The sequence below is a fragment of the Schistocerca gregaria genome, chromosome 9 (assembly GCF_023897955.1).
Source record: "Schistocerca gregaria isolate iqSchGreg1 chromosome 9, iqSchGreg1.2, whole genome shotgun sequence".
Taxonomy (NCBI): domain Eukaryota; kingdom Metazoa; phylum Arthropoda; class Insecta; order Orthoptera; family Acrididae; genus Schistocerca; species Schistocerca gregaria.
This window is the reverse complement of record NC_064928.1, coordinates 29,214,192-29,240,564: the sequence shown is the minus strand read 5'-3', so window position 1 is coordinate 29,240,564 and position 26,373 is coordinate 29,214,192. Positions and strand designations below refer to the sequence as shown.

Here is a 26,373-nt window from a genome sequence, read left to right as displayed (position 1 = left end):
TAAAGTGAAAATAATACTGAGGAGATGATAGGAATAAGCACTGTTAAATTGAGTCACTATTTTCAGAACAAATATTTATTATAACTAAAACATATATTGTAGTCAGTACTACAATGACGGTAGATTTTTATGTCCGTTTCATGTCCATTGAGCGCTCTTTTATATAGCCATTGTCCTCTCTGAGTCGCTCGTGCGTCGTCACGATAAGTTATAACAGTTCTTCCTTTTACAGTTTACTCAAACTTAGACATAACACGTTTTTATACATTTAGTAAAAATTAGATCAGACTGCCACAAATCTGCGTCCATTTTACTTAAGAAAAACAGTACAAGTGTTTAGCGCTCAAGGCTTCATTTGTTCTCCAGCGAACAAAATAGTGAAGGATCGCATATCTGTCCGTATTCTTCTGTTTATGTTGCCGCTTGCGATGCATTCTGCTGGCTGCCAAGGAAGAATTTGCCGCTGCCAACATTGGAACGCACATTCTCGCTAATTAAATCTAAGTAATCCAGCACCGAAAGAAATGCATCCGTGTCTTTTTCGGACACATTTACTAGTTTCTCTCTGATAGGCACAGAGTGTTTGCTTTTGAGAATCATAATTACGTCCTTGGAAGTAATCGGAGAATCCCAGAATTTAATTTTGGCTAGATACTTCTCAAAGTATCGCCGGAGACTTCCATGCTTCTCATTGAAAATTTCCGTACCATACACCTCCTTCCTTAATCTCTGCTGTACCCCATTACACTAAAATTTAGCCAAGAACATTTTCTCAAACTCTTTATAATTCTACCATTTCCGTTCCCCATAATGCTGCATCACCTGAAATAAATTCAGTGACGAACTGAATACGCTGTCTGTCTGTCCAGCTCCTGGGAAATATGCCGGAAAAATTCTTTACGAACACGATGGGGTGTATTTCTCGCTTCCGCGGATGAAAAACAGGAAAAGTGCGATGCTTAATCACACTTTCCTCTTGCATTAAACTCGCAGTTGTAGGCGGATCTTTTATTTTCCCCACTCGGGGCTCAACGGGACTGTTGTGTTGCATGTAATCAGGCGGTGAACCATCAGGAATTGACTGACATTCGTCACCGTCTGTAGAGTTGTTCCCTATAGTTTGCGTATGCGCGTGCGGATTTTCTACCCAGTTTCTCAGCATTCTGACCTCGCCCACTACCTGCTGCTTCCACTCAGGAAGATCCCGCGTAAGTGTCCTCCGAATCCGTCCCAGTTCAGACACCACTGTGCCTCCCGACTTAACAGGAGCATAAGTTACATCCTTGACAGCCTTCGTAAGCTCCTCCCTAACCTTCTTTTCAATAAAAATATCTTTACCCTTTATCCGTTCACCGCAGTCTTCCGACAATGCCTCCGCGTGTGCTTTCACGGTGCTCTTAACCTGTTCTTCGATATTGATTGAGTCTATCTGCCTCGACAGATCTTCTACACCTTCTATGTCAGATACGGCATTTCTAACTGAGTTTATTTCTTTGTTAGCTGCTTGAATTTTTGTGTTTAATGTTCCAGCTACTTCAGCTATTTCACTATTCACCTCTTTCTGCATTTTCTGAATTTGATCGCTGATCTTAGTTTGCACCTCACCCAACTGGGTATTTAATTCAGCAGTAATTTCTTTATGCTGATCTGTTTTGATTGTGGCTAGCTGTGTTTTTACTGATTCGCTTACAGCATCTAATCGGGCTTTAACAGCCTCATTTCGTGTTTTTACTGATTCGCTTACAGCACCTAATCGGGCGTTAACAGTCTCATTTTGTGTTTTTACTGATTCGCTTACAGCATCTAATCGGGCGTTAACAGTCTCATTATGTGTTTTTATAGTCTCATTTACTGCGTCAAACTGTTGTTTCAGCATTTTCATTAACGCGCCGAGGTCATTTGTAGCTGCACCGGGAAGAGTTTGGACTTAGGGTCACTTTCCCTTGTTACAGACATAGTTCAGTTTCCACACGGGAACCTACCGTTCGCGATCGTAAAGGGTATGAAATACTGTTAACGTCTTCACTCCCGTCTCCTGTTGTCACCTGTCTCTGTTTACTATGTGCCACTTTCGTCAGTAAGTCACGTGCTACGCAAGGCTTTCGTCGTTTGTCAGTGACGTAGTGAGTCCGCTTAGAGCACCGCTCTCGCTTGAGCAACAAATGAAACTCTATTTGGCGAGAAGACAAGATGGAACCTAAACGTTTCAGACAAATGAATGAAGATGCTCTTCACAGCAAATTGTACACAATATCCACCATGTTGAAAATGTAATACAGCTATTTTAACAATGGAAAAAAATTTATGTTATCAGACTACGAAGAATTTTACTTTGAAAGATAAAAGAAAGCAGATTTTCTATAGCAGGAAGGAGATGGAAAGGATGTGGATTGACTTGGAAAAACAACGTTGCTACTGAAGCACTACACTGCGTATTCAAAATTCTGACTTACTTAAATGGCTTGGTCACCGCAATGTTGTTTCAGCAAATTCGCGTCTCTTTTCTTTTCCTTCCTCTCGGTAATTAAACTGCGTTATTGACCAGCATATTTTCCGTCTCTCTCTGTGTACATAAAACGATAGAACATTTATTAACACAAGCACATAGAAAATTTTCCAAGTATTTGAACTAATTTTTTGTCGAGTCCCTGTTTGAGCGCTAAGTGTGATGTAACAAAATAAAAGTGATGTTGTTATTCAATGGAAAATTTGGAAATTGAGATTTCGCTTACTGTTTTATCAGTCACAATTGGCGTAAGAATCATGGATTGACCATTGTCATAAAATATTGCATTATGAAATGTGAATAGTCCTTACTTGCAGTTTCGCGTGACTTGAGGCAGTCACAGTTAGAGTGCTATTGATTAAGAAACTGCATTATCATCTTTCTAATTGCTTCATGATCGTAGATACGATCATACCTGGTCGTCAAGTTAGTCTTATGACGAAACAATTTCCTAAGGGACCAGAAAGTCCTTAAGGGCGCAAAAACAACTGTAACATCACACAAAAGGGAAATTCAATATTAAAGCTGATGCAAGAAGACGATAAAACAGTTTTCTTTTTGTCAAAGTAACACACACATTGGATCCCATCCAAGACAGCAGCTTCAGAAATTGTCACAAGTGTTGTTAACATAATCTTACAAGATATCTTCATTTACCACCTCACAGTATGTGATGTTAAATGCCTGTTTATCTACATGACTGTGTTGCAGAGAGGTGAGAACACCACCCTCTAGTTTGGAAAACACTTTTATTCCCATACGTCTTCATCACGTTGGATGGAGTTACAGCAATTCACTAGTTTCGAATCTTATGACCTATTATGGTCTTAAAAATGTATTATGTTGGACGGTCAGCTAATAGTCATCTTGGTGTCTTGATATCTTGGTTCAATAGCAGCATTCATTGTACTCACTTTTCTCTGGGCATCTTGTTTGAAGACGTTCTCTGGAGGCTGGATCTGTCTCGCATATACCATCGGGTCTACTTCTGTTATCAACAAATCACGGACCACATAATGTTCGAGGGGAACATGAATGTCATTCCTCACTTGCTAAGGCAAGGATCGTATTTTACCACTATTTATCATTTCAAAATGCCCCACAGTGATGGTAGTTTACATGTTAGATGTTACCATGGTGACCGCAATTCTAGCACAGTACGTTGTTCAGAGGCCTGACGTGAGAGAGAGAGGAGAGAGTGGACGTGATACAGGATTTGGGGTAGACATAATCGGAACGAGGCGTTTATCGTTGCGGTGGCATCATCTGACGAAACTTCAATCACCAACTTTCTCCTCCGAGTGCGAAAATATTTTGTTGACGCCGAGCTACATAGGGAGAAACGATTATCATAACAGAATATAAGGGAAATCAGAGCTCACACGGTAAGATATAACTATTCGTTTTTCGCAGACGCTATTCGAGCGTGGAATATTACACAGTTACTGTGAAGGTGGTTCGATGAACCCCCTGATAGGTACTTAAGCGTGACTTGTGGATTATCCGTGTAGATGTAGATGGTTTGGCAGCACTTGTTCATTCCCACGTCCATTGCTGCTAATAAATATTTGTGGTCAAAGATGCAAGAATTATTGAGATATCTCCAGAAACACATGCACTCCGTCTTTGACTTGTTGCCAAGATGCTTAGAGACTTTGATCACGGTATTTGAAGAAATCACATCATAATGACTTTTTAGTGCATTGTACACGTCGTATACAGTCGTGTAAACTTTCTCACCGGTGTATTGTCATGTTCGTGAACTGTTGGGTCACACTAATTATAGTTGTAAGACATGTACGGCTGCTTTTGTCTGCCATACCGAGAAATGAACATGTGGGTACCCGTTTTATTCTGCGGCAGGCTGTACCTGGGCCCAATGTTGGTGGTGCTGGTGGCACACCCAGATGACGCGCAGCACATCCTGCTGACGTCGAAGCTGGTGGACCGAGGCAGCTTCGGCACGAACGCCATGCGGACCTTCGTCGGCGACGGGTTGGTCACCCTGGATGTCGGCCGGTGGAGGGTGCACCGCAGGCTCATCAACCCCACATTCCACTCGCAGGTGAGTCAGCCAGCCTAGGTAAGGCAGCCGCTGGAAGACATGCTGAGTTCTCGAAAACCCCACACGCATCTCTGAGGCGAACTAGTTTTCATTGTTTGTAGTCGTGCAGGGTAGCCGAGCGGTCTTAGCCGCCTTGTCACGGTCCGTGCGGCTCCCCCTGCTGGAGATTCGAGTCCTCCCTCGGACATGGGTGTGTGTGTGTGTGTTGTCCATAGTGTAAGTTAGTTTAAGTTAGATTAATTAGTGTTTAGGCTTAGGGACCGATGACTTCAGCAGTTTGGTCCCATAAGACATTGCCACAAATGTCCAAAATTCGTTGTTTGTAAGGACTTAATAACGCGCAAAAGACGCAAGCAGAAATGAAAAAGGAACGTCTTGTAGGAATAGCTGTACATGAAGATACTTTTATTCACACCCTACAGAGGCTGTAGGTCATATAAGATCAAAATCTCAAGGCAATACTTCATAGGACTGATACCGTTCAACTATATTGTTATTGTCTTGTTCATCATATCATATGTGCAATGCATAAGCTTGGACTCCAAAATGAAGCACTTCGTCTTGAGACCATCGGGACCATCCGTCCGCCGTGTCATCCTCAGATGAGGATGCGGGTAAGGGGCGTGTGGTTGGCATCACGAGGCCGAGCGCGCCCCGAAAAATGGCAACAGCGCATAGCGGCCCAGATGGTCACCCATCCAAGTGCCGGCCACGCCCGACAGCGCTTAACTGATAGCAACCGGTGTATCCACTGCACTAAAGCTGTTGCCCATTCCAAAATAAACAAGTTAAATTTTTTATTCCGAGAACATACTCACCCTGGTCGAGAGGAAAAATATGACGTTGGTGCATAATTTCTTAGCGTTTTTGTTTTGATCTTGGGTATTAATAAGAGCTTCAGCTGTATTTGGCCCTCTATTACTGTACCATTATCTGTTCTGTGGCGCTAAAACCCCCATCTTAAGGTGATACATAATTAAAACATTAGAGCGGAAATGTCTGGAACCTTTTATCCCAACATTCGTTGTCCGTCAGAACAAAACACCGCTAAAAGACCGTATGCCATGGATTAAAAACTGCCAGATTCCAGTATAGAGGATGGGTTTAAAACAAATCGTATCGTAGTGATGGCTTCTCCGATCTAGGCATTCCAATTGCTACGGGATTTTTTATCGATTGTCATTTTTTTATTTGTAGTTCGCTGTTGCTATTTGAGTTTACATGTTATCATTTCGTCATTGGGAGCTGTGTACGCTTTATAATGGCGCACTGAGTAGAGAAATAGGAACATTTCCGACATAATTTCTGTTTGGATTCAATAGAGTGGTGACAGCTGCGGAGAGAGCTAGAAACATTTGCAGCATGTATGTCGAAAATGCCATTGGATAGAGAACGATAAGGAAATGCTTTACTCGTTTTAAGGACGATCGTTTAGACGTTAGTGAGTTGACACGTTTAGAAAGACCTTCGAGGTTCGATGAAAATCGTTTAAACGCATTAATCCGCAATGACCAACGTCAGTGTACTTGAGAATTGGCAGATGTCACAAACTACGATCATTCCACTGTCGTGCGACATTTGCATGCAATGAGGAAGGTTCAAAAACCAGCTGCGTGGGTACTGCGTGCTCTTAGACAGCATTGCAAAAATCAGCGGTTGACCATTTGTACATTATTGCTTGCTTGTCATCAATTGACTTGTGAACAAGACGACTCATGGCGAGAAATTGTGGCCCTATCTAAAATAAGGGAAATACAGGAATGGTTGAACCCAAACAAAGCAGTAACTTGTCATACAAAGGCGTGCAGGCATGTTACGGATCTGGTGGAACAGCAGCTGTGTGGTGCACCACGGACTGCTGGCCACCGCTGCTGACAGCTGAGGAGTCTCGCAGGCGTAATCCGAGAAGAGGGACCGGCAAGCGGCGCCACGCCACCATAGCGCCTGCCCGGTGCTGCTAGGCTGACGAGAAACGCTGTACACAAACTGGGCACAGAAGTCATTCTGTACTCGCATCATTCACCTGATCTTTCGCTATGAAATTTTTCGCTCTCTATCGAGAAACTTTCAAGGAATCTCGTTTCCGGATGTAAATACGCTCTGAACACGGCTTGACGAGTTCTACACCTTAAAACCGTGATTTTACAGTCGCGGAATCAAAACGTTACCTCAGCGTCTGTAGACTTTTGTAAATAGTGAAAGAAAATATATAATTATTGACTAAAGTCTCTCTGACGTGTATCTGTTTGTTAATTAAGCTTATGGGAAACGCTACACCAAGAGCCATTATTATACACTGCTGGAAAGAAATTATTACACCTGGAAAGACGACGTCGATTTTGATCCGACGAGAGCACACGCCACCCACCTACAGAACAGTGGATGCAACCATAATGGCTTCAACGTCGGCCCGCCGCCAGATAGTGTAGTTGCACAGCTACCAGAGGGCCGACTCCATGGGGCCTGAGGGAGGCCGAGCCCCATCAAAAGTTCGTGTGGGGGGGGGGGGGAGGGGGGGGGGGAGCCCCTCCCTTCGCGTAAGGCCTGGAGCCGGCGGGCCAGCGCTGCGGCCGCGGCAGCTTCAAAAGGACTGCAGGGAGCAGATGCGCCTGAGACGACACAGCATAGAAGGATTCTACGCTGTGTGCTTGGAACCCCCGCCTGGCGTCGCCTTGACGCTTCGAGACACTACGACGCCGCGGCTGTACAAAGCTCACCCTGCTGTCGCAGTCATTCACTGTGGCTAGTTTCGTTCAGTGCATGCTGCAGACGTGCTTAGTGTTCCGACTAGTGTCTCGTGGACTGCTTTATATAGGGTATATTTTATTCCTTTACTTTAGTGTCTTAGTGTGTCTTGAATTAAGTTTGCAATGGATAAATCTGTTACCAAAAAGGGCGCGCTTGCAAGTTGATGATACTGCAAGTCAACCTCCAACAATTATTGTGCCTTCAAATGCTTCATTGTCTTCAGGTGAGAACCGTTCACAGCCGAAACCTGGACAATCCCGTAAGGGAAAATCATCTCAGAAGTCTTGGTTGATCAAATATACATGGCTAGAATATAAAGCATCTGTCGAAATTTTTTTTTGCAATACCTGTACAGAGAGCAAATGCTAAAAACTATTACAATTTTCTTCAAAAAAAAAAAGAAGATGCATTTACTTCCGTAGGGTTTTCTAACTGGAAAAAGGCTTTGGTAAAATCCCATCTTCATGAAAATACGTTTATGCATAAAGAAGGTGTTCTAAAACTGAATTCTGTCACTAACCGAAATGTGGCCTCCCAATTGAATGAACAGTGATATGAAGAAAGGCCGTTTAGCTTTGAGGACAAGTTTTACAGCCGTGCAATTTCTATGCCGACAAGGAGCAACAACTAGAGGGCACGAAGATGTAAACTCAGATTTTGTTTTCATTTGCTGGAACTCCGAAACAATGAGTTCAAAGAATGGTTAGGATATTTGGGGTATAAGTGGGCGTCCTGCGATGTTCAAAACGAGATCATTGATCTACTAGCAAAGTCTGTGTTGAGAAAGGTATTGCCTTCAATCAAGAAGACTGAACATTTTTGTGTGCTGGTTGACGAAACAAGCGATTCTTCGATTCACGAATAAGTGTCGTTTTGTGTTCATACTGTCGATGATTCCTTAATCATCAACGACGACTTTATTGGTTTATGCGAGACCCCCAACACTCAATCACAAACTTTGGTTAGTATTTTAAAAGACGTTTTTGCTCGTCTTGACTTGTCAGTGGATAACTTAAGAGGACAGTGCTATGATGGTGCCGTAAGGAAATCCAACAAAAGGATGGGACTTTTCAGAAGCATACGCTGTCAGAGCGCCAACGACCAAACTGGTCTACGATCCCTTTGCCCGACTCGATAAACTATGCGAGCTTCTAGTATCTTGAGCATACTGAAAAACTTTGAAGCACTTCTAGAGTTTTTTGAAGCAGGTTACAAATGTGCAGGCTACCTTAAGTCAACGTTACAATTCAAGATTTTTTTTTTAACGCTATATTGCTATGCTACGAACCCAGTACAGAATCTCAATGCAAAACTTCAATGCCTTCATCTAAGTGTTGCTGATCTGGAAAAAGTATATGAGGGCTTGATGTGTATATTGAATGGAAGGGTGATAGTTTTGAACACTTTTGGGAATTGTGTTTAAAAGAAAAGTTGATGATCTTTCGCTTTCTCCGAATCGAAGTATACCAAAGAAGTATGAGAACAACGAAGCCAGGTCACCGCACACTTTCAAAACCCCAAAGGAATACTACAAAGCTATTTACATTGAAGTTTGTGAAACGGTGCAATCTTGCATTACTGAGAGGTTTGCTTCAACTGGACTCACACAGGTCATTGCAGTCGAACAAGAGTTGTTGATTTTAGTAAACAGAGGTGAAACAAATTTGGAAGAATCAACTGAGTTTTTAAAAACTGACCTAGACGTTGAGAGACTGGCTTACAATTGAATGTGTTAGCCGATATCGCTGATATAATACAACTGGTCTTAAAGAATACGCGTGATATACAAAAGCACATTCGACAAGAGCCTGCATTTGGAGAAATGTTATGTGTGTGAGATAGTGAAGTGCACTGGAGTTCCAATGACGACAGCAGCAGCAGAACGGTGGTGAGCACTGCCTCAGAGAGTGCATTCGTCCAAGACACACTGCCGCCACCACAGGACTTACGAACTGGGCTGCGGCGAGCTACAACTCTCGTTCACCTCAGGTGTTTGTGGAGAGCGTGCTAACCAGCGACCGGTATGTGCAGAATATTACTACCACTGTTCTTTCGACGTTGTTGCAACACGAAGGTGATGTGTTGTTCCAACAGGATAATGTTCCCCAAATACGCCCACGAATTTGAACGTGCTCTGCAAGATGTTCAGAAGCTTCCCTGGAGAGCTATGCAGCCCGACTTGTCTCCATTCGAGCACGAGTGGAATATGATGGGAAGCGAAGTAACTTGTGCAGCTGGTCAGCCAACAAGTGCTAGAGAGCTACTCGAAGAGGCTGCGCAGGCGTAACGTAATGTTTCCCAGGACAGCATTTGCCACCTGTACGTTCGACTAGATGCCAGAGGCAGCACCTGCATTGGGGCCCATGGCGGCCACACCGTGTACTAACATGGTCGACATGTGCGCCTCAGAACTGTGTGTGCTATTGATCTGTAAATGTAATTATTTCAAGTACTGCATATACGCTGCTGCAACGATAAATTCTTGAGTGAATTGGAAACCTCTAAAAGTCTGCACTAATTTCTTTGTTCTGTATATTAGACACTACAGTACACAATTCCTGATTCCTTGCAGTTCATAGTGCATAAACTAACAAGCGAGACACTTTGATTTCTATAGTGAAAATTGGATACATTCAAATTCCTGCCAGTTATAATTGTAGAGTAAGCTCGTTGGGTGTGTGCTGCTGGGTTACAGATTCTGGAGGGATTCGTGGAGGCTTTCCACGACGGTGGTCTCTTCGTGAGCGAGCGCCTCGCCAGGACAGGAGGTGCAGCTACCGAGGTCCACCCTCCAGTCTTCCTGGCAGCCATCCGGAACTTCTGCAGCACCGTCATCGGCATGGAGCCCGACCATCTGATGCCAGATGCCTTGGCGGAGGAGGAGATCTCTGCCGCCATGAACGACGGCTTGACCACCGTCCAGGTGAGGCCGACTGAAACGGCCAGTTTGCCGACTCACGTTCCGAGATCGGCGTTGTCTTCTGTCGCAGCTATTTATGCACCCCTAGGTCTCTTTAAGATTTGTATCGTAGGAAAAATAGTGCATTGCCGCGCACGGCGAGTATTCATCGAACACAGAGAGATCTTCAGGAGTCCTCAGCGCAGTGAGGCGTAACCACTATACACAGGGTGTTTCGAAATTACTGTTGCGTCTGACTTCTTGGGCAATGAGAAGGGTGGTAATAACACGATTAATTAGAACACTCTGAACATTATTAAATACAGACAAACTTATGTTTGCTCGCTAGGCTCGCCTGTAGCTATGAAAGTGCACACGTGGACTTGCTGTTCCGAACGCACTGAATGAACCACGACTACTGTGTGACACACATTTATGTGACATGTGACTCCAGGTACCAGAACTGCAACCAACTGCCGCCAGCTCACTGATGTTCCAGAATCATAGTGTGTGGGTCACTTCCTCGCAAGCTGTAATCCACCTTAAACAGATTCACGCAAATGGCAATTTCTCCTGTCATTTTCCCTAAAGGCCAATCGCGGTGGGATAAGGACGATGTTGGCAGGCTCCCAGTGTGGGTGGAAGCTACTAGTCTGGACCTGCTCATTGGCGGCAGGTGTGTGACGGTCGCCTTCCTGAGAACACGTGTAACTACTCGGGAATCCGGTGCTGCATCCGCGACTGGGCAGGCCTATTTAGGATGACCGCTGCCCACCCTGAATGGGGAAGGCCCTGGAGAATGTGGGCTAAACATCGGGAGTCACACTTGAACCGGGCTGGGAATCCGCACCCAGTAGGTCACTCCTTATACTGCGGTCGTAAACAAAAGAAGAATGACATGATTATGACGGTAGGGACATGGAATGTCAGGACCGTCCTGGACGTGAACAATTACAGGCCAGAGAGAAGAACCGCTCTTGTCACCCAAGAACTAGCCCGGCTAGATATAGACATAGCTGCCTTGAGTGAGACAAGACTCTCAGGTGAGAGACACATTAGGGTACACCATCTTCTGGAAGGGAAAGGATGCAAGAGAACCGCTCATCCATGGTGCAGGATTTGCCGTAAAAACGAAAATAGTGAAATATCTTCGACTCACACCTGTCTCAATTAATGAAAGACTGATGACTCTTACTCAATGGGTCAGACAGTTTCATTACCTTCGTCTCCGCATATGCTCCTACTTTAGACACTGATGAAGACGCAAAGAATCAGTTCTACCACCAACTGAACAGTACTCTCTCTAAGATACCCATTAAAGATTAATTAATTTTACTTGGTGATCTCATTGCCAGAGTGAGAAGGGACAACCGTTTTTGGAGAGACGTCATGGGTAAACAAGGGGTCGGAAACTGCAATGCAAATGGGTTGTTACTTCTTGATCTTCAGCAGGGCGTACGAACGATTTGGTCTCTCCGTCAATATTCCAAAGACAAAGGTGATGGCGCAGCCAACTCCTGACTCCTCCGTTCCTGATTTCAGCATATCCATTTATGATACACCCTTGGAACAAGTGGACCATTTGCTCTACCTAGGAAGCATACTAACTGCTTATCTGGAAAAGATGTGGAGAATAGATTACGTGCTGCCCACGTAGAATTTGGACGTTTTACAAAGCGTGTCTTCGTGAATAAAGACGTAACACTATACACCAAAGTGATGGTGTACAAACCTGTAGTCATTTCGACCCTGCTATATGGTTGCGAAACCTGGATGTTATATTGCTGTGATCTGAAGAAACTAGAACGCTTCAATCAACAGAAGGTAAGATATATCATGAACATGAAATGGGATGACTTTATATACAATACGGCTGTTCTTGAGAAAGCAGAAATGTATATCATGGAAGCTCTTATCATTGGGCATCAACTCAGATGGGTCGGACATGTCCAGAGGATGAAAAATGACAGACTTCCACGCCAAATGCTGTACAGCGAAGTGAACACAGGTAAAGGGCCACGAGGTGCCCCTCTCAAACGTTATAAGGATGAGTACAAGAAAAATCTGAAAAACTTGAACATCGATCCGAGTAACTGGTCCACAATAGCAGAAGACCAAAGTCGCTGGCGCCCAGTTACCTCAAATGCCCTTCAAGACTTTGAGCTGGAACGTCGAAGAATGGAGAATGACAAACGCCGGAGACGTAAACTCCTCCAGGCTCAGCCACGTCCTCCACCTTCCATCAGCTGTAATGTCTGTGGCCGCCTGTTTCACGCTAGGATTGCAACGACAAAGGAAATCTCAGGAGAGAAATGAAAACTCGGATACGAGTATCAGCCGACGACGACTGAGCGGCAAATTGATACTAATTGAGCACGGCTGTACTGTGGCTTCACTACAGCAACTAGAAAACACAAGTTCATAGACACTTGTTGACACAGTTGTGATAGCATTGGCGCAATTCACGGGAGACGTGGGCCTCTTCGCTCCGCGACGGTAGAGGCGGGCTGTGCGACGGCGAGTGGCCTGTCCTGACAGGGACCTCCCTGGGGCCGCCGGCGGTACACTCACAGGCGCCGGCGCCTGTTTCTACGATGCTCTGCAGCGTCGCTGGATGACGACTCAGGACGCCGGTTCCTATCCTCATTTTGTTCCTCAAAACACGCTCTACATCGCCTCGAGGTTTGACCGTGTAGTTTTCAAACACCCTGTATATCGAGTTTCTCTCCTAAAAGCGGTCAGGCGTATTTCCTATGGTGTTCGGAAGATATCTTTTGTTTCATTTTTGCAGTGCGTAGCACGAGTCAGCCGAAACAAATGTTGCTCGTGACATCTTTCATGCGCACCCACTGCCCAACGCTAAGGTTAGCATTGTTTCCCTTTACAAACAAGACGATGTTTAAAGTTGACTTGTACGTACTCATTCTGCACCGTGATTTTTCCACAGTGTACAAATTCTAACGATTGATCGATGGGAGGATACGGAACAGAAAAGGTCCATTAGACTTATGCCTGGAAACGCATGGTTTCCGTGCTAGAGACCATATATTCAATCATACAGTGTTACAGAGACTGCTTTCTAATACGCGCTGTACCCTGCGCCCACTGTAACGTTGTGGATGCCTTCCTCCAAGAGCGTGGTACTGTTCCTCGTACGTCATGCCCTAGCGCAGTGTGTCCGGCTCACTTCTCTTGCTGACACAGCTTGTCGTGGATGTGATACAGCGTTGGATCCAATGGTTCCGTATTCGAATCGAGAGCTTGCCGACACGGTGTTTGCTATGTCTGCGTAAGCAGAAGAAACTAACGATCAAAGTCCGAAAACAATTTATTGGACTGTTCTATTAACCAAAACAAATTCTTCAAGTATAACACCAACACAAAATAGAGATCCGTCTTCGGATGACAACTACATACAAGCATAACATAGAAAACAACTGAAATAATTTCTTACTAGTCTCCGCCAGAGATTTCTCCGATATACCGAGCCTAATCCAGAGGTCAGCGAGAAGATCCAAGCCGGGATGCCGGGGCAGCAGCTATCCACGTCTGTTGGCGGTCGATGAACTACCGATGTCCGGCCGAGCGCCGACCTTTATAGCGCTTCGGGTTGTGTGTACCTCGGAACTATTTTCCATGACGTTGTTTGACGTGTGAAAATAGTTCCGGGATCTGCAGCGACCTCTTCATTATGTTTATGTGGACCGGTAGTCGCCCCTGGTGGCCGCTGATGTCTTTACTGTGATGTTGTTGTTGTGGTTGTTGCTGTGGCCGTTCATCAATATTGCCTGTCGGTTGTGTAGTGCTTCGGTGTGCGTGCGAGCGGGCAACCCGCGGCTGCAGGCTGTCAGTTTGGTTGCTGATACTCTAGGCGCCGTGATGTCTGGTGGAAGCAGTGTTTACTTACGGAAAGATAAATGGCAACAGGCGGCGGGCAGCAAAGCTGTATCAGGAGACGTATCCCCGCCGACAACAATCACAGCATTCAATGTGTGCAACAGTGTTTAGCCGTTTGTCTGAGACTGGGTCGTTTCAGCAACCAGGAAATCATGAAGGACGTACGCGGAAACGTTCGGACACCGGGCATGGAGGAAAATGTGATTAACACGTGTAACACGCCCGGGGGTCGTTTAAACTGTTCTCTCTCTGACCGTGCTCCATGTCCACCCCACGTGCCTGTTACTCCCGCTGCGATCGTATTATTCCTGCTCCACACTGGTGCTGCCATGCCTCGAACTGTGTACACAAACATGCAAGCGGGCTTAGGGGAGCCGCTCGGCACTAGACGCAACGCCGTCCTACGTCTCATGTGAACTATTATATTCTGAGACTACAAGAAAATCGCGGGTTGCACTGCTTATACGCTAGGTCTTAAGTGTCGATGTCAATTAACATGCTTGCTGATTTGATGAGAGGTCATAATTTTCCTTCCTTTATTACTGTACAGTATCCTTGACGATGTAAATGTCTGTCACGGTTGTACTTCACGGCGTCACACGTGTTTCGCAATCTTACTCTGGCCTAATTTTCGGTGATAGATGATGATGATTGTGTGTCCACGATTATCACTTGGACGAGTATACGCCTAACCGACACGACGCGGCTGATTGTTGACGATGCGGAAACGCGTTGTCTCGCGCTCGCTACAAAACACTGGCACTTGATTGCCCTCCTTTGTGGTAAAATATTTTACTGATCCACGTAACTTTCGTTCTGGGAGGCCGGAGACGACGGGGAAGATTGATGTTGTACGGTACGACACGCAAACGGGCGGATACTCAAATTGGCGGCACTTCTTCTTTCTTCTTCTTTATCGTCGCCTTGTCCCACGTCACGTAGGGTCGGCGTTGCTCTTCTGGATCCTTCTTCTCCATAGTTCTCTATCCATTGCCTCATCCTTCTTCCATCCTTTCTCCCTTAGGTTCCCGGATGTCTTATCCTTCCACCTCATCTTCGGACTTCCTCTCCTTCTCGCTCGTTAAATCTTTATATCTTCAACTCTGTTTCCGGTATACTCTTCCCCGTTTCTCTGTAAGTGCCCGTACCACCTGTCTGCTCTCTTGTGTCCTTTTCCCCATGGGCCCCACTTTGGTAGCTCCTCTAACAGATTCATGTCTAATCCTGTCCCCCCTTGTTACCCCACACATCATCCACCTCAACATCCTCATTTCCGCCACTTCCATCTTCCTTTCCTGAGCGCTGCTCACATTTGGTTACTTCTTTACCCTCTTTGCACTGAATCCACTTTCGTATCTGGTTACTTCACAATAACAGTGCTTGCAGGCGCACTTGAACTTCTGCACACAGAGCTACCCGCAGCACAGCATAGCAGCTCCGTGTCCCGTGCTCCACTCCATAATGCAGCCGCACCCCGCAACCGAGCCAGCCATTTGACGCTTTGGAAGGCGACCGCCGTGTCAGAACCAGGCAGCTGGCGCGCCAGTAATGGGTAAGCCAGACGACCCTGTGGAACATTCTCCATCGAGATTGTTACTGCCCTTATCAGTTACAGTGTGTGCAGGTCTTAGTAGCGACAGATTTTACACATCGAGAGCAGTTTCGTCATTCGATTCTTCACCAGGCAACGACGGTTTCGGGATTTGTGTCATCCGTCCTATTCACAGACGAGGCCGTCTTTACGCGGAGTGAAATCTTCAACTTTCGTAACAGCCATTCTTGGCATCGTATGCAGAATTCCCACGGTATGGTGACAGCGAATCATCAGCATTGGTGCAGGCGGAATGTGTGAGCCGGGATAATTGGCGACTGTATTTTGCTGTCTTCGCTTGTTATTGCTCGCGTAACAACTAATATATTGATAAATGTATGAGATTAATATGTTGCGACGAAAAGAGCCCTGAAATACTTTTTATGGGTGCTCTGCTGTGACTTTCTTTGGATCCTTAATTTTCAACAAAACGAAATATATTATGTTCTTATTTTTCTGGATCTGGCTTTCCATTAAAGGAACATTGTCACGTTACTGTAACTCGCTATAAAGTTCAACATATCTTTCTTACTTTACAGTTATTGAAAAGGTTACTGAAAATTATTTCGTTATCAATACTGATGTTACAGTACGCTGTATTCGTTCAACATCAAAATTTTGTAGTGGGCAATAAGTACCACTAGTAACACGAGAACATGAGACTATTATCAGAGAAAAACATGTTTTTGCTCTAATGTTTGCCAGACCAGAACTACGTACAGCAAGACTTCTTTTATGTCATGAAGGTAAATTATCTTTTTGCGCTGTTAATAATATATCATCTTCAGTCTGTGTCCACCTGTGAAACACATCATAAGATCTGCTGCTCTGCCGTGCAATCCCGAAAGCTGGAAGAAATAATTTTACTCCTCCATTACCTGTCCACTTCTTTGCAGTTTGAATGCGCCGCGGCAGCGCCTCGTTCGTTCGTAGCGCGGCTCTGCACCACGAACAATATTTAAACAGGGGGGGAGGACGTCAAACGGGCCGACTTGGAGCAGGAGAGGCACCACAGGACATTTTAATTTCCACTGTCTATACTTTTACAAATAAATTCATAAAAGTCTGCAGCTCGTGATCGAGCGGTAGCGTTCTCGCTTCCCAGGCCCGGGTCCCCAGGTTCGATTCCCGGTAGGGTCAGGGATTTTCTCTGCCTCGTGATGACTGGGTGTTGTGTGATGTCCTTAGGTTAGTTAGGTTTAAGTAGTTCTAACTTCTAGGGGACTGATGACCATAGATGTTAAGTCCCATAGTGCTCAGAGCCATTTTTTTTTAATTCATAAAACTTTAACAGCATCACCAGGAAGGATTCAGGATTCACACTCATTGCAGTGGAAGTTCGAAAATATAAGAAAATAAATTTCTTTACGTGAGAAATTTCATCATTTTTTCACTTACTAATGGCTGCATTTGTTGCTATAGGTACACACAGGTGTATGAAACTCTAGAATTTATTTAATTTATGAAAAAACGAATGAACTTTTATATTTTAAACTTCATGTTTAGAAAAAACACAAATTTTATAGTAAATTTCCGCAATTTTTACCACAGTTTTTAATACATTTGGAAAATTCTAGAGTTTCATACACCTTTAAGTATGGTTTGTATGCTGTGCAAAGTTCATCGAAGAATCTCTCTAATTTATGAAGAAATGTGTACCTATAGCAACAAATGCTGCCATTAGTAAGTGAAAAAAATGATGAAATTTCACACGTAAAAAAATTACTTCGTTATGTTTTAGAACTTTCACTGCTATGAGTGTGAATTCTCAATCCTTCCTGGTCATGCTGACAAAGTTTAATGAATTTATTTGTAAAAGTATAGACTGTGAAAATTAAAATGTCGTGTGGTGCCTTTTCTGCTCCAAGTCGGCCGGTTTGACGTCCTACCCCCCCCCCCCCTCCCCCTTAAAAGGATGGCATAAAATACCAGACTAGCTTATTACAAATCATAATGCAAGTTTTCACTAAGTAACTCTATGCAAAACATTTAGACAGATTAAATTCTTAGACACCTTTAAAAATCAATACCTAATGGCGCCCTTCTCTCAGTCTTGACAAAAGAATGCTACACAAGCATACAATGCAGCATCATAGGCTTTTCCTACTCACATAGCTCAAAAAAGACGACAGAGAAATTAATGCTCGGTCACTACTATTTATACATGGTTTACATCTTGTTTGTATCGTCTGTGGCGGTTTCAGTACTCGCCGACACAGATATTATCTAAAAAAATCGATACATAATTCTATACAAATATGAAACGTGGCACATAATGGTTTCTCTTTATTACATAAATCTCACACAATCATTGTCCATGCATAAATAAAATTACAACCATCCTGTTAAATTATTTTTTTTCTTTTCCATTTTTTTACCACATATAATATGTGTTTTGCCAGGAGACATTAAACTTCCTAACACGACGCCTAACGGGCCGGAGCTGTGGGTTTCTTGCCTGGTGACTTCGTCTCCCCTGCTGAAAGAAGTGCCGTTGATGGTTCGGAGGGTTATGTGGCTGCCACTTCCCTGTTATGCAAAGAGAGTTAAGCGCTGTCGGCGAGACGCAACAGTCTGCTGCTACAATTGCGCCAAACCGGGACACATTCAAACCGATTGTACTGATAACGCGGTTGCTTGCTACCGTGCATGTACAGAAACCGTACGATCAGACCCAAAAAACACGGACGTTGGGGAACACGCGACATTTTAAAGTTGAAAGAAAACACTTAGAAGCTACAAATACAGGGACACCTTCCAAACAGCACTGCGACTTGTCACTAGAATTGGCAACTCAGAAGGTGCCACCATCTGCTATCTACATCTACATCTACATTTATACTCCGCAAGCCACCCAACGGTGTGTGGCGGAGGGCACTTTACGTGCCACTGTCATTACCTCCCTTTTCTGTTCCAGTGCGTATGGTTCGTGGGAAGAACGACTGTCTGAAAGTCTCCGTGCGCGCTCGAATCTCTCTAATTTTACATTCGTGATATCCTCGGGAGGTATAAGTAGGGGGAAGCAATATATTCGATACCTCATCCAGAAACGCCCTCTCTCGAAACCTGGACAGCAAGCTACACCGCGATGCAGAGCGCCTCTCTTGCCACTTGAGTTTACTAAACATCTCCGTAACGCTTACCAAATAACCCTGTGACGAAACGCGCCGCTCTTCTTTGGATCTTCTCTATCTCCTACGTCAACCCGATCTGGTACGGATCCCACACTAATGAGCAATACTCAAGTATAGGTCTAACGAGTGTTTTGTAAGCCACCTCCTTTGTTGATGGACTACATTTTCTAAGGACTGTCCCAATGAATCTCAATCTGGTACCCGCCTTACCAACAATTAATTTTATATGATCATTCCACTTCAAATCGTTCTGCACGCATGCTCCCAGATATTTTACAGAAGTAACTGCTACCAGTGTTTGTTCCGCTATCATATAATCATACAATAAAGGATCCTTCTTTCTATGTATTAGAAATACATTACATTTGTCTATGTTAAGGGTCAGTTGCCACTCCTTGCACCAAGTGCCTATCCGCTGCAGATCTTCCTGCATTTCGCTACAATTTTCTAATGCTGCAACTTCTCTGTATACTACAGCATCATCCGCGAAAAGCCGCATGGAACTTCCGACATTATCTACTAGGTCATTTACATATATTGTGAAAAGCAATGGTCCCAAAACACTCCCCTGTGGCACGCCAGAGGTTACTTTAACGTCTGTAGACGTCTCTGCATTGAGAACAACATGCTGTGTTCTGTTTGCTAAAAACTCTTCAATCCAGCCACACAGCTGGTCTGATATTCCGTAGGCTCTTACTTTGTTTATCAGGCGACAGTGCGGAACTGTATCGAACGCCTTCCGGAAATCAAGGAAAATAGCATCTACCTGGGAGCCTGTTCTGGGTTTCATGAACAAACAAAGCGAGTTGGGTCTCACACGATCGCTGTTTCCGGAATCCATGTTGATTCCTACAGAGTAGATTCTGGGTTTCCAAAAACGACATTATACTCGAGCAAAAAACATGTTCTAAAACTCTACAACAGATCGACGTCAGAGATATAGGTCTATAGTTTTGCGCATCTGCTCGACGATCCTTCTTGAAGACTGGGACTACCTGTGCTCTTTTCCAATCATTTGGAACCTTCCGTTCCTCTAGAGACTTGCGGTACACGGCTGTTAGAAGGGGAGCAAGTTCTTTCGCGTACTCTGTGTAGAATCGAATTGGTATCACGTCAGGTCCAGTGGACTTTCCTCTGTTGAGTGATTCCTGTTGCTTTTCTATTCCTTGGGCACTTATTTCGATGTGCGGTCTTCCTCTGTGAAACAGCATTGGAAAAAGGTGTTTAGTATTTCAGCTTTATTCGTGTCATCCTCTGTTTCAATGCCATCATCATCCCGGAGTGTCTGGATATGCGGTTTCGAGCCACTTACTGATTTAACGTAAGACCAGAACTTCTTAGGATTTTCTGTAATGTCGGTACATAGAATTTTACTTTCGAATTTATTGAACGCTTCACGCTTAGCCCTCCTTACGCTGACATCTTTTATCTTCTGTTTGTCTGAAAGGTTTTGGCTGCGTTTAAACTTGTAGTGAAGTTCTCTTTGCTTTCGCAGTAGTTTTCTAACTTTGTTGTTGTACCACGGTGGGTTTTTCCCGTCCCTCACAGTTTTACTCGGCACGTACCTGTCTAAAACGCATTTCACAATTGCCTTAAGCTTTTTCCATAAACACTCAACATTGTCAGTGTCGGAACAGAAATTTTACTTTTGATCTGTTAGGTAGTCTGAAATCTGCCTTCTATTACTCTTGCTAAACAGATAAACCTTCCTACCTTTTTTTATATTCCTATTAACTTCCATATTCATGGATGCTGCAACGGCCTTATGATCACTGATTCCCTGTTCTGCACTTACAGAATCTAAAAGTTCGGATCTGTTTGTTATCAGTAGGTCCAAGATATTATCTCCACGAGTCGGTTCTCTGTTTAATTGCTCGAGGTAATTTTCGGATAGTGCACTCATTATAATGTTACTCGATGCTCTGTCCCTACCACCCGTCCTAAACAACTGAGTGTCCCAGTCTATATCTGGTAAATTGAAATCTCCACCTAAGACTATAAGATGCTGAGAACATTTATGTGGAATGTATTCCGAATTTTCTCTCAGTTGTTCTGCGACTAATGCTGCTGAGTCGGGAGGTCGGTAAAAGGAGCCAATTATCAACCGAGCTCGGTTGTTGAGTGTAACCTCCACCCATAATATTTCACAGGAACGATCCACTTCTACTTCACAACAGGATAAACTACTACTAACAGCGACAAACACGCCACCGCCGATTGCATGCAATCTATCCTTTCTAAACACCGTCTGTACCTTTGTAAAAACTTCAGCTGAATTTATCTCTGGCTTCAGCCAGCTTTCTGTACCTATAACGATTTCAGCTTCGGTGCTTTCTATCAGCGCTTGAAGTTCCGGTACTTTACCAATGCAGCTTCGATAGTTTACAATTACAATACCGATTGCTGCTTGGTCCCCGCATGTCCTGACTTTGCCTCGCACCCTTTGAGGCTGTTGCCCTTTCTGTACTTGCCCGAGGCCATATAACCTAAAAAACCGCCCAGCCCACGCCACACAACCCCTGCTACCCGTGTAGCCGCTTGCTGCGTGTAGTGGACTCCTGACCTATCCAGCGGAACCCGAAACCCCACCGCCCTATGGCGCAAGTCGAGGAATCTGCAGCCCACACCGTAGCAGAACCGTCTCAGCCTCTGATTCAGACCCTATCCGCCGACCGTGCATAGAGAAAGACTTTCGCTGAAATCAGCCAATATACCGACAGGCATTAAAGAGCTGACTGCGCTACTACACCGAGCTTGCAATAGAAGAGGCGGAAAGTTCACTCTAGAAAATGTATACACAGACCTCGCGAGGGGCCACAGACGAGTGTACTTCGATTACAATGAAGAGGCATCTAAATGTTTTGTATACACCCGACATCCATGAAGTTCTTACAGCTGACTGCAAACAGCCAGACACTCGTCAGTATGAAGCTACCTAAACTAGTGGATGAAGTGCACGTGAGCGTGGTCTGCTTGCAGGAATCCTACACGAACGGCATACTAGTAGGTTTTGACCACAAAGAAATCGTTGTAAATGATACACACAATGCCAAGGCTGCGGCGTTGTCACAAATCGAAACTTTAAAGGTGGCTCATCTGTGTGCCGAACACCTACACAGGACTGATCTGAGCGATTGTTACTTCATAAGGCTGACTGGACAAAACTGAAACAGATGATTGAGGCCTTCGCCTTACATGCAGTTGAGCCGTCAGTGGATTATAAAGCAAATATTTTGACTGACTTACTACAAAAAGCACAAAAGGCTGCAGTTCGGACCGCTGACACAGGACGAAAGTTAAACATACCGTGGACTAGAAGACTAACAAGGTTGCGCAAAAAAGAGAGAAACTAATGGAAGTGGTTCCAAAGGGCGACAATTGCAAGCGACAGAGATGTCACACTCATACAGTTCAGGGATGCAAAACAACGCAGCAAAAAAAGAGTTGCAAAAAACACGAGGAGATCATATGGAACATATATGTGCAGAAACAGCTCGAAACCAACTTTTGGAAGAAACCCTTCAAAATACAAAGCGAGCGTCTGAGGACGCCACTAGCCTTAGCATCGCTGAGACGAGATGACGGTAGCACAGCATAGGGCTGGAGAAGTTCGGCCTAATTCCTGCTAAACAAACTCCTCCCCGATGACGAATAACAGTTGGATGAACAGATTTATACTGGACAGCGCAACCTAATGAAGTCTTGCTATGAAAATCGCACCGTCATCACTGCCTTTGCATGTGAGGAGGTCGCGCTTGGGACTGCCAAACTGAAGAACAAAAACGCCCCCGGGTCAGGTGGTATCCATTCCGAGACACTGAAAACTGTCGTTCTACTCAATGCAGCGCTACGGCTGGGGCGGGTACCTGCGGTCTGGAAAATTGAAGACGCCGTCATAATTAAAAAAATCAGAGGATAAGGATCCCTCGGATCCAAAAAAAATTTATAGATCTATGTGCTTAATCAACATTTTGGCCAAGGTCCAGGAACGACTTCTGTGCGATCGCTTGCAATTACACTAGTTCCATGGCCTCAGTCGTCACCAATTCGGTTTCAGGTCGGGGAAATCTATAGACTAAGTACAAAATAAGGTACTAGCCGCTGTTCATAGCACAGAAAACAAGGACACAGAAGCCATAAAGTTATTAAAAGAATTACCAGAGGCCGCCTGGAAGATTGAATCTATGGCCCCGTCTTTTGGGATTTCGCCTTTGAAGGCCTCCCACATCAACTGGATGGCGACAGCCGTGAGAGCGATGCGATGACATACGCAGATGAGCCGACCGGGTGGCCGAGCGGTTCTAGGCGCTACAGTCTGGAACGGTCGCAGATTCGAATCCTGCCTCTGGCATGGATGTGTGTGATGTTCTTAGGTTAGACAGGTTTAAGTAGTTCTAAGTTCTTGGGGACTAATGACAGACGTCAAGTGTTCAAAAATGTGTGTAAAATCTTATGGGACTTACCTGCTAAGGTCATCAGTCCCTAAGCTTACACACTACTTAACCTAAATTATCCTAAGGACAAACACACACACCCATGCCCGAGGGAGGACTCGAACCACCGCCGCGACCAGCCGCACAGTCCATGACTGCAGCGCCTCGGACCGCTCGGCTAATCCCGCGCGGCGCTGGTGGTCTCCGCGGACTCAAGAGCGCAACTCTAAAACAACTACTCACAAGCGTCAGCCAGTGGTGCAAACATAATAAACTTTAGATGGCTCTAGAGCAGTCAGTTTATATACTACTCAATAGAACATTACAATGTAATCTAACAATGAAACTGCACGATATCAGCATACTCGGACAACGGAAAACACTAGACGAACGACTGTCGTTTGACGAACACATAAGAACAGCAACTGATATGGCTGCGAAGATCATGTACAGACTCAAAATAACACACTTCAGGAAACCATTACACACACTGTGAAGTTACAGTTGTGTGTTTTTCGCCAGTGCACGGGCCCACAGAGCGCGTCTGAAGACGAATAGGAACATCATCGGCGAGGGCAGGCAAGTGCCCCGGTAGGGGCGTCAGGAGCTGTCAACACGGCATCCGTGCAATCACTGTGCACAGTGCTCGGAACCTTCCCAAACATCCGGTTTGGAACTGCAATGTACTGGTCGAGGAGGAGGAGACAAGGTAAGATAATCGAGATTACCGGACACGACGTCGCAGAGAACCGCCAATTCGTTTGTGGATACCTGGCGGAGGGAGTGGGAGGCAAGCGACAAAGGCTGCAGAGTACGTCATTTCTTCCGGGGCATCAGGGGACGCCTGAGGCTGAGCCGTGTCAGTCGCTGTGACGGGTCGCGGCCCTTTGTCCTCACACAGCACGAGTCACGGCGGGAGGGCGCTGCTTGTGCACGTGGGGAACCTCCATCCCCACGACACACGTTTTTTCACTGCCGCCGATACAGAGCAACACACCAGACATCCACACAGTACGACTATGACACGATACGGGCAACAACAGACAAAGACGAGTGGGAGATAATAAATAAAATCGCTGATGATGTCTCGAGGACATTCCATGACGAATACAGGCAGGAACTGCCGTACGACGGAATACTGCAACACACAGGAAGCACGTGAGACAAGTTCCAATTCGTGCACCAACACACACAGCAGTACTTAAACACACAGTGACTCAGAGCAAACACTTTCACTAATGTGCACCAAATGGTTCAAATGGCTCTGAGCACTAAGGGACTTAACATCTGTGGTCATCAGTCCCCTAGAACTTAGAACTACTTAAACCTAACTAACCTAAGGACATCACACACATCTGTGCCCGAGGCAGGATTCGAACCTGCGTCCGTAGCGGTCGTGCGGTTCCAGACTGAAGCGCCTAGAACCGCTCGGCCACACTGACCGGCAAATGTGTACCGCAGACAACCTTACACAACATCTAGGAAAACGAACTGTATTACAATAAACAGTGTAACGCAATCAATGCTTTAAACCTGTTACAGCTTAAGTATAAACAACAGGGACATGAATACCGCGGTGGTTATACCACTGTTGCGATGTAACACTTGTAACTGAATACTTAGAATACAAGCTGCATAATAAGTAAAATTCAAGGCACGTAATATAGAAACTGAAGGTTAATTATTAACTACAAGAAATAACATACTTTAAACTCACACACCATTGCTCTCTCGACAATGTACATAATAGTTATAGTGTTTAGAAATATTAATCCATAAATTACACTATAGTGGACGGGGACAGACTCAAAGTAGTTCGGGGGCTTTCAGATCAGGCTGGCTGAGATAGGGTAACTTTTCTCTCCCTCTCTTTCTATCCAAGTTTTTCCTAGCATCTGTTATCATATCTTCTTAAAATGTGGATATTTTTACGTTTTTCTTGTTTCAGTTTCTAATGTATTTTTAATTTAATTGTTATAGCTGAAAACAATAATTGCTGTTTGTAGCAGGGAATATGTTTCGTAATCTATATGAAAACCTCAAAAATGGCGACTGGTGCAAAATGAGCAATGAATGAGCAATAAATCCTCCTTTACCGCCCCTGTTAATACATACCGATCACATGAATATCGCGTTAGACCAATTTGCGACTGCTCTATCGGGAGCGCACACGAAATTCCGCTTTTAAGAGCATTTTGCTTATAGCGGAGAACAAACCGAACATTGACAGTGGCAGTCACATGAAATAAGTGATGAGCAGTATTTGTTTGGCCTCACTCCTATGCACACTGCAGATATAGAAATGTAGATTACTGCAGAAACATCAGATAATATTTTCCTGATGGTTCTTATGAGAGGCAGCCTGTGGATATAGGTGTAGATCACCTAAAACTTGCACCGCAAATATTGCGGAAGTGGAAAGTGCTACTCATGTGTGGTTTCTACAGACTGAATTGGTAGTCAGTATTGTTAATCAGTCAACATATTATAATAATACTTATAAAGAGTATTTTGGTGCAAACGTACATTTTTTAAATGCAACAATGCCTGTTGCATTAACAAATTGAAAATATTGTAAATGAGAAGGTCAGTGGTGTTTGTTGCAGGATTCTAGTGCGATTCGTTTAACGTGGTACCGTACTTTGAAAAGTTTCCTCGCTGACACTTGGACAAGTCTTGTGGTAGCACACACTATAGAACAACACAACTGCGTGCACTAATCACACGGGTTCTGACCAGTAATGAGACGATTGTCCATCACAGGTTGTGTTCAAAACGACCACCGGCAGCATCAATGCACGCTTCCAGTTTGGGACAACTGGTGTACATGTACCAGCATTTCAGCAGACATGCCTTGTCGGATGCAGTAATATGTCGTTGCGTGTCACTGGGTGTAGCTGGTATGTCCTCGTAACAGCGTCTGTCACCTTTCCCCACAGGAAAAAGTCTACAGAGGTCAAATCGCGAAATGGGCTGGCCAAGGCACCGGTTCTGCGTGTCCAGGCCAACGATTTGGAAACAATTAACTAAGACATGCTGTGGTACTGAATAGCCATCATGTTGGTACACGGATTCCCCCTAGCCTGCACAGGAACGTCTT

At 44.7% G+C, this 26,373-nt stretch overlaps 1 protein-coding gene across 1 annotated transcript in view; it reads left to right on the top strand.

Annotated features, from left to right (window-relative positions):
- Positions 1–26,373, top strand: part of LOC126292119 (cytochrome P450 4C1-like) — a 201,510-nt gene that overhangs the window by 94,546 nt on the left and 80,591 nt on the right. The window contains exons 3-4 of the mRNA XM_049985946.1: positions 4,370–4,571; positions 10,015–10,242. Of these exons, the coding sequence (XP_049841903.1) occupies positions 4,370–4,571; positions 10,015–10,242 (430 nt within the window). The remainder of the gene's footprint in view (positions 1–4,369; positions 4,572–10,014; positions 10,243–26,373) is intronic.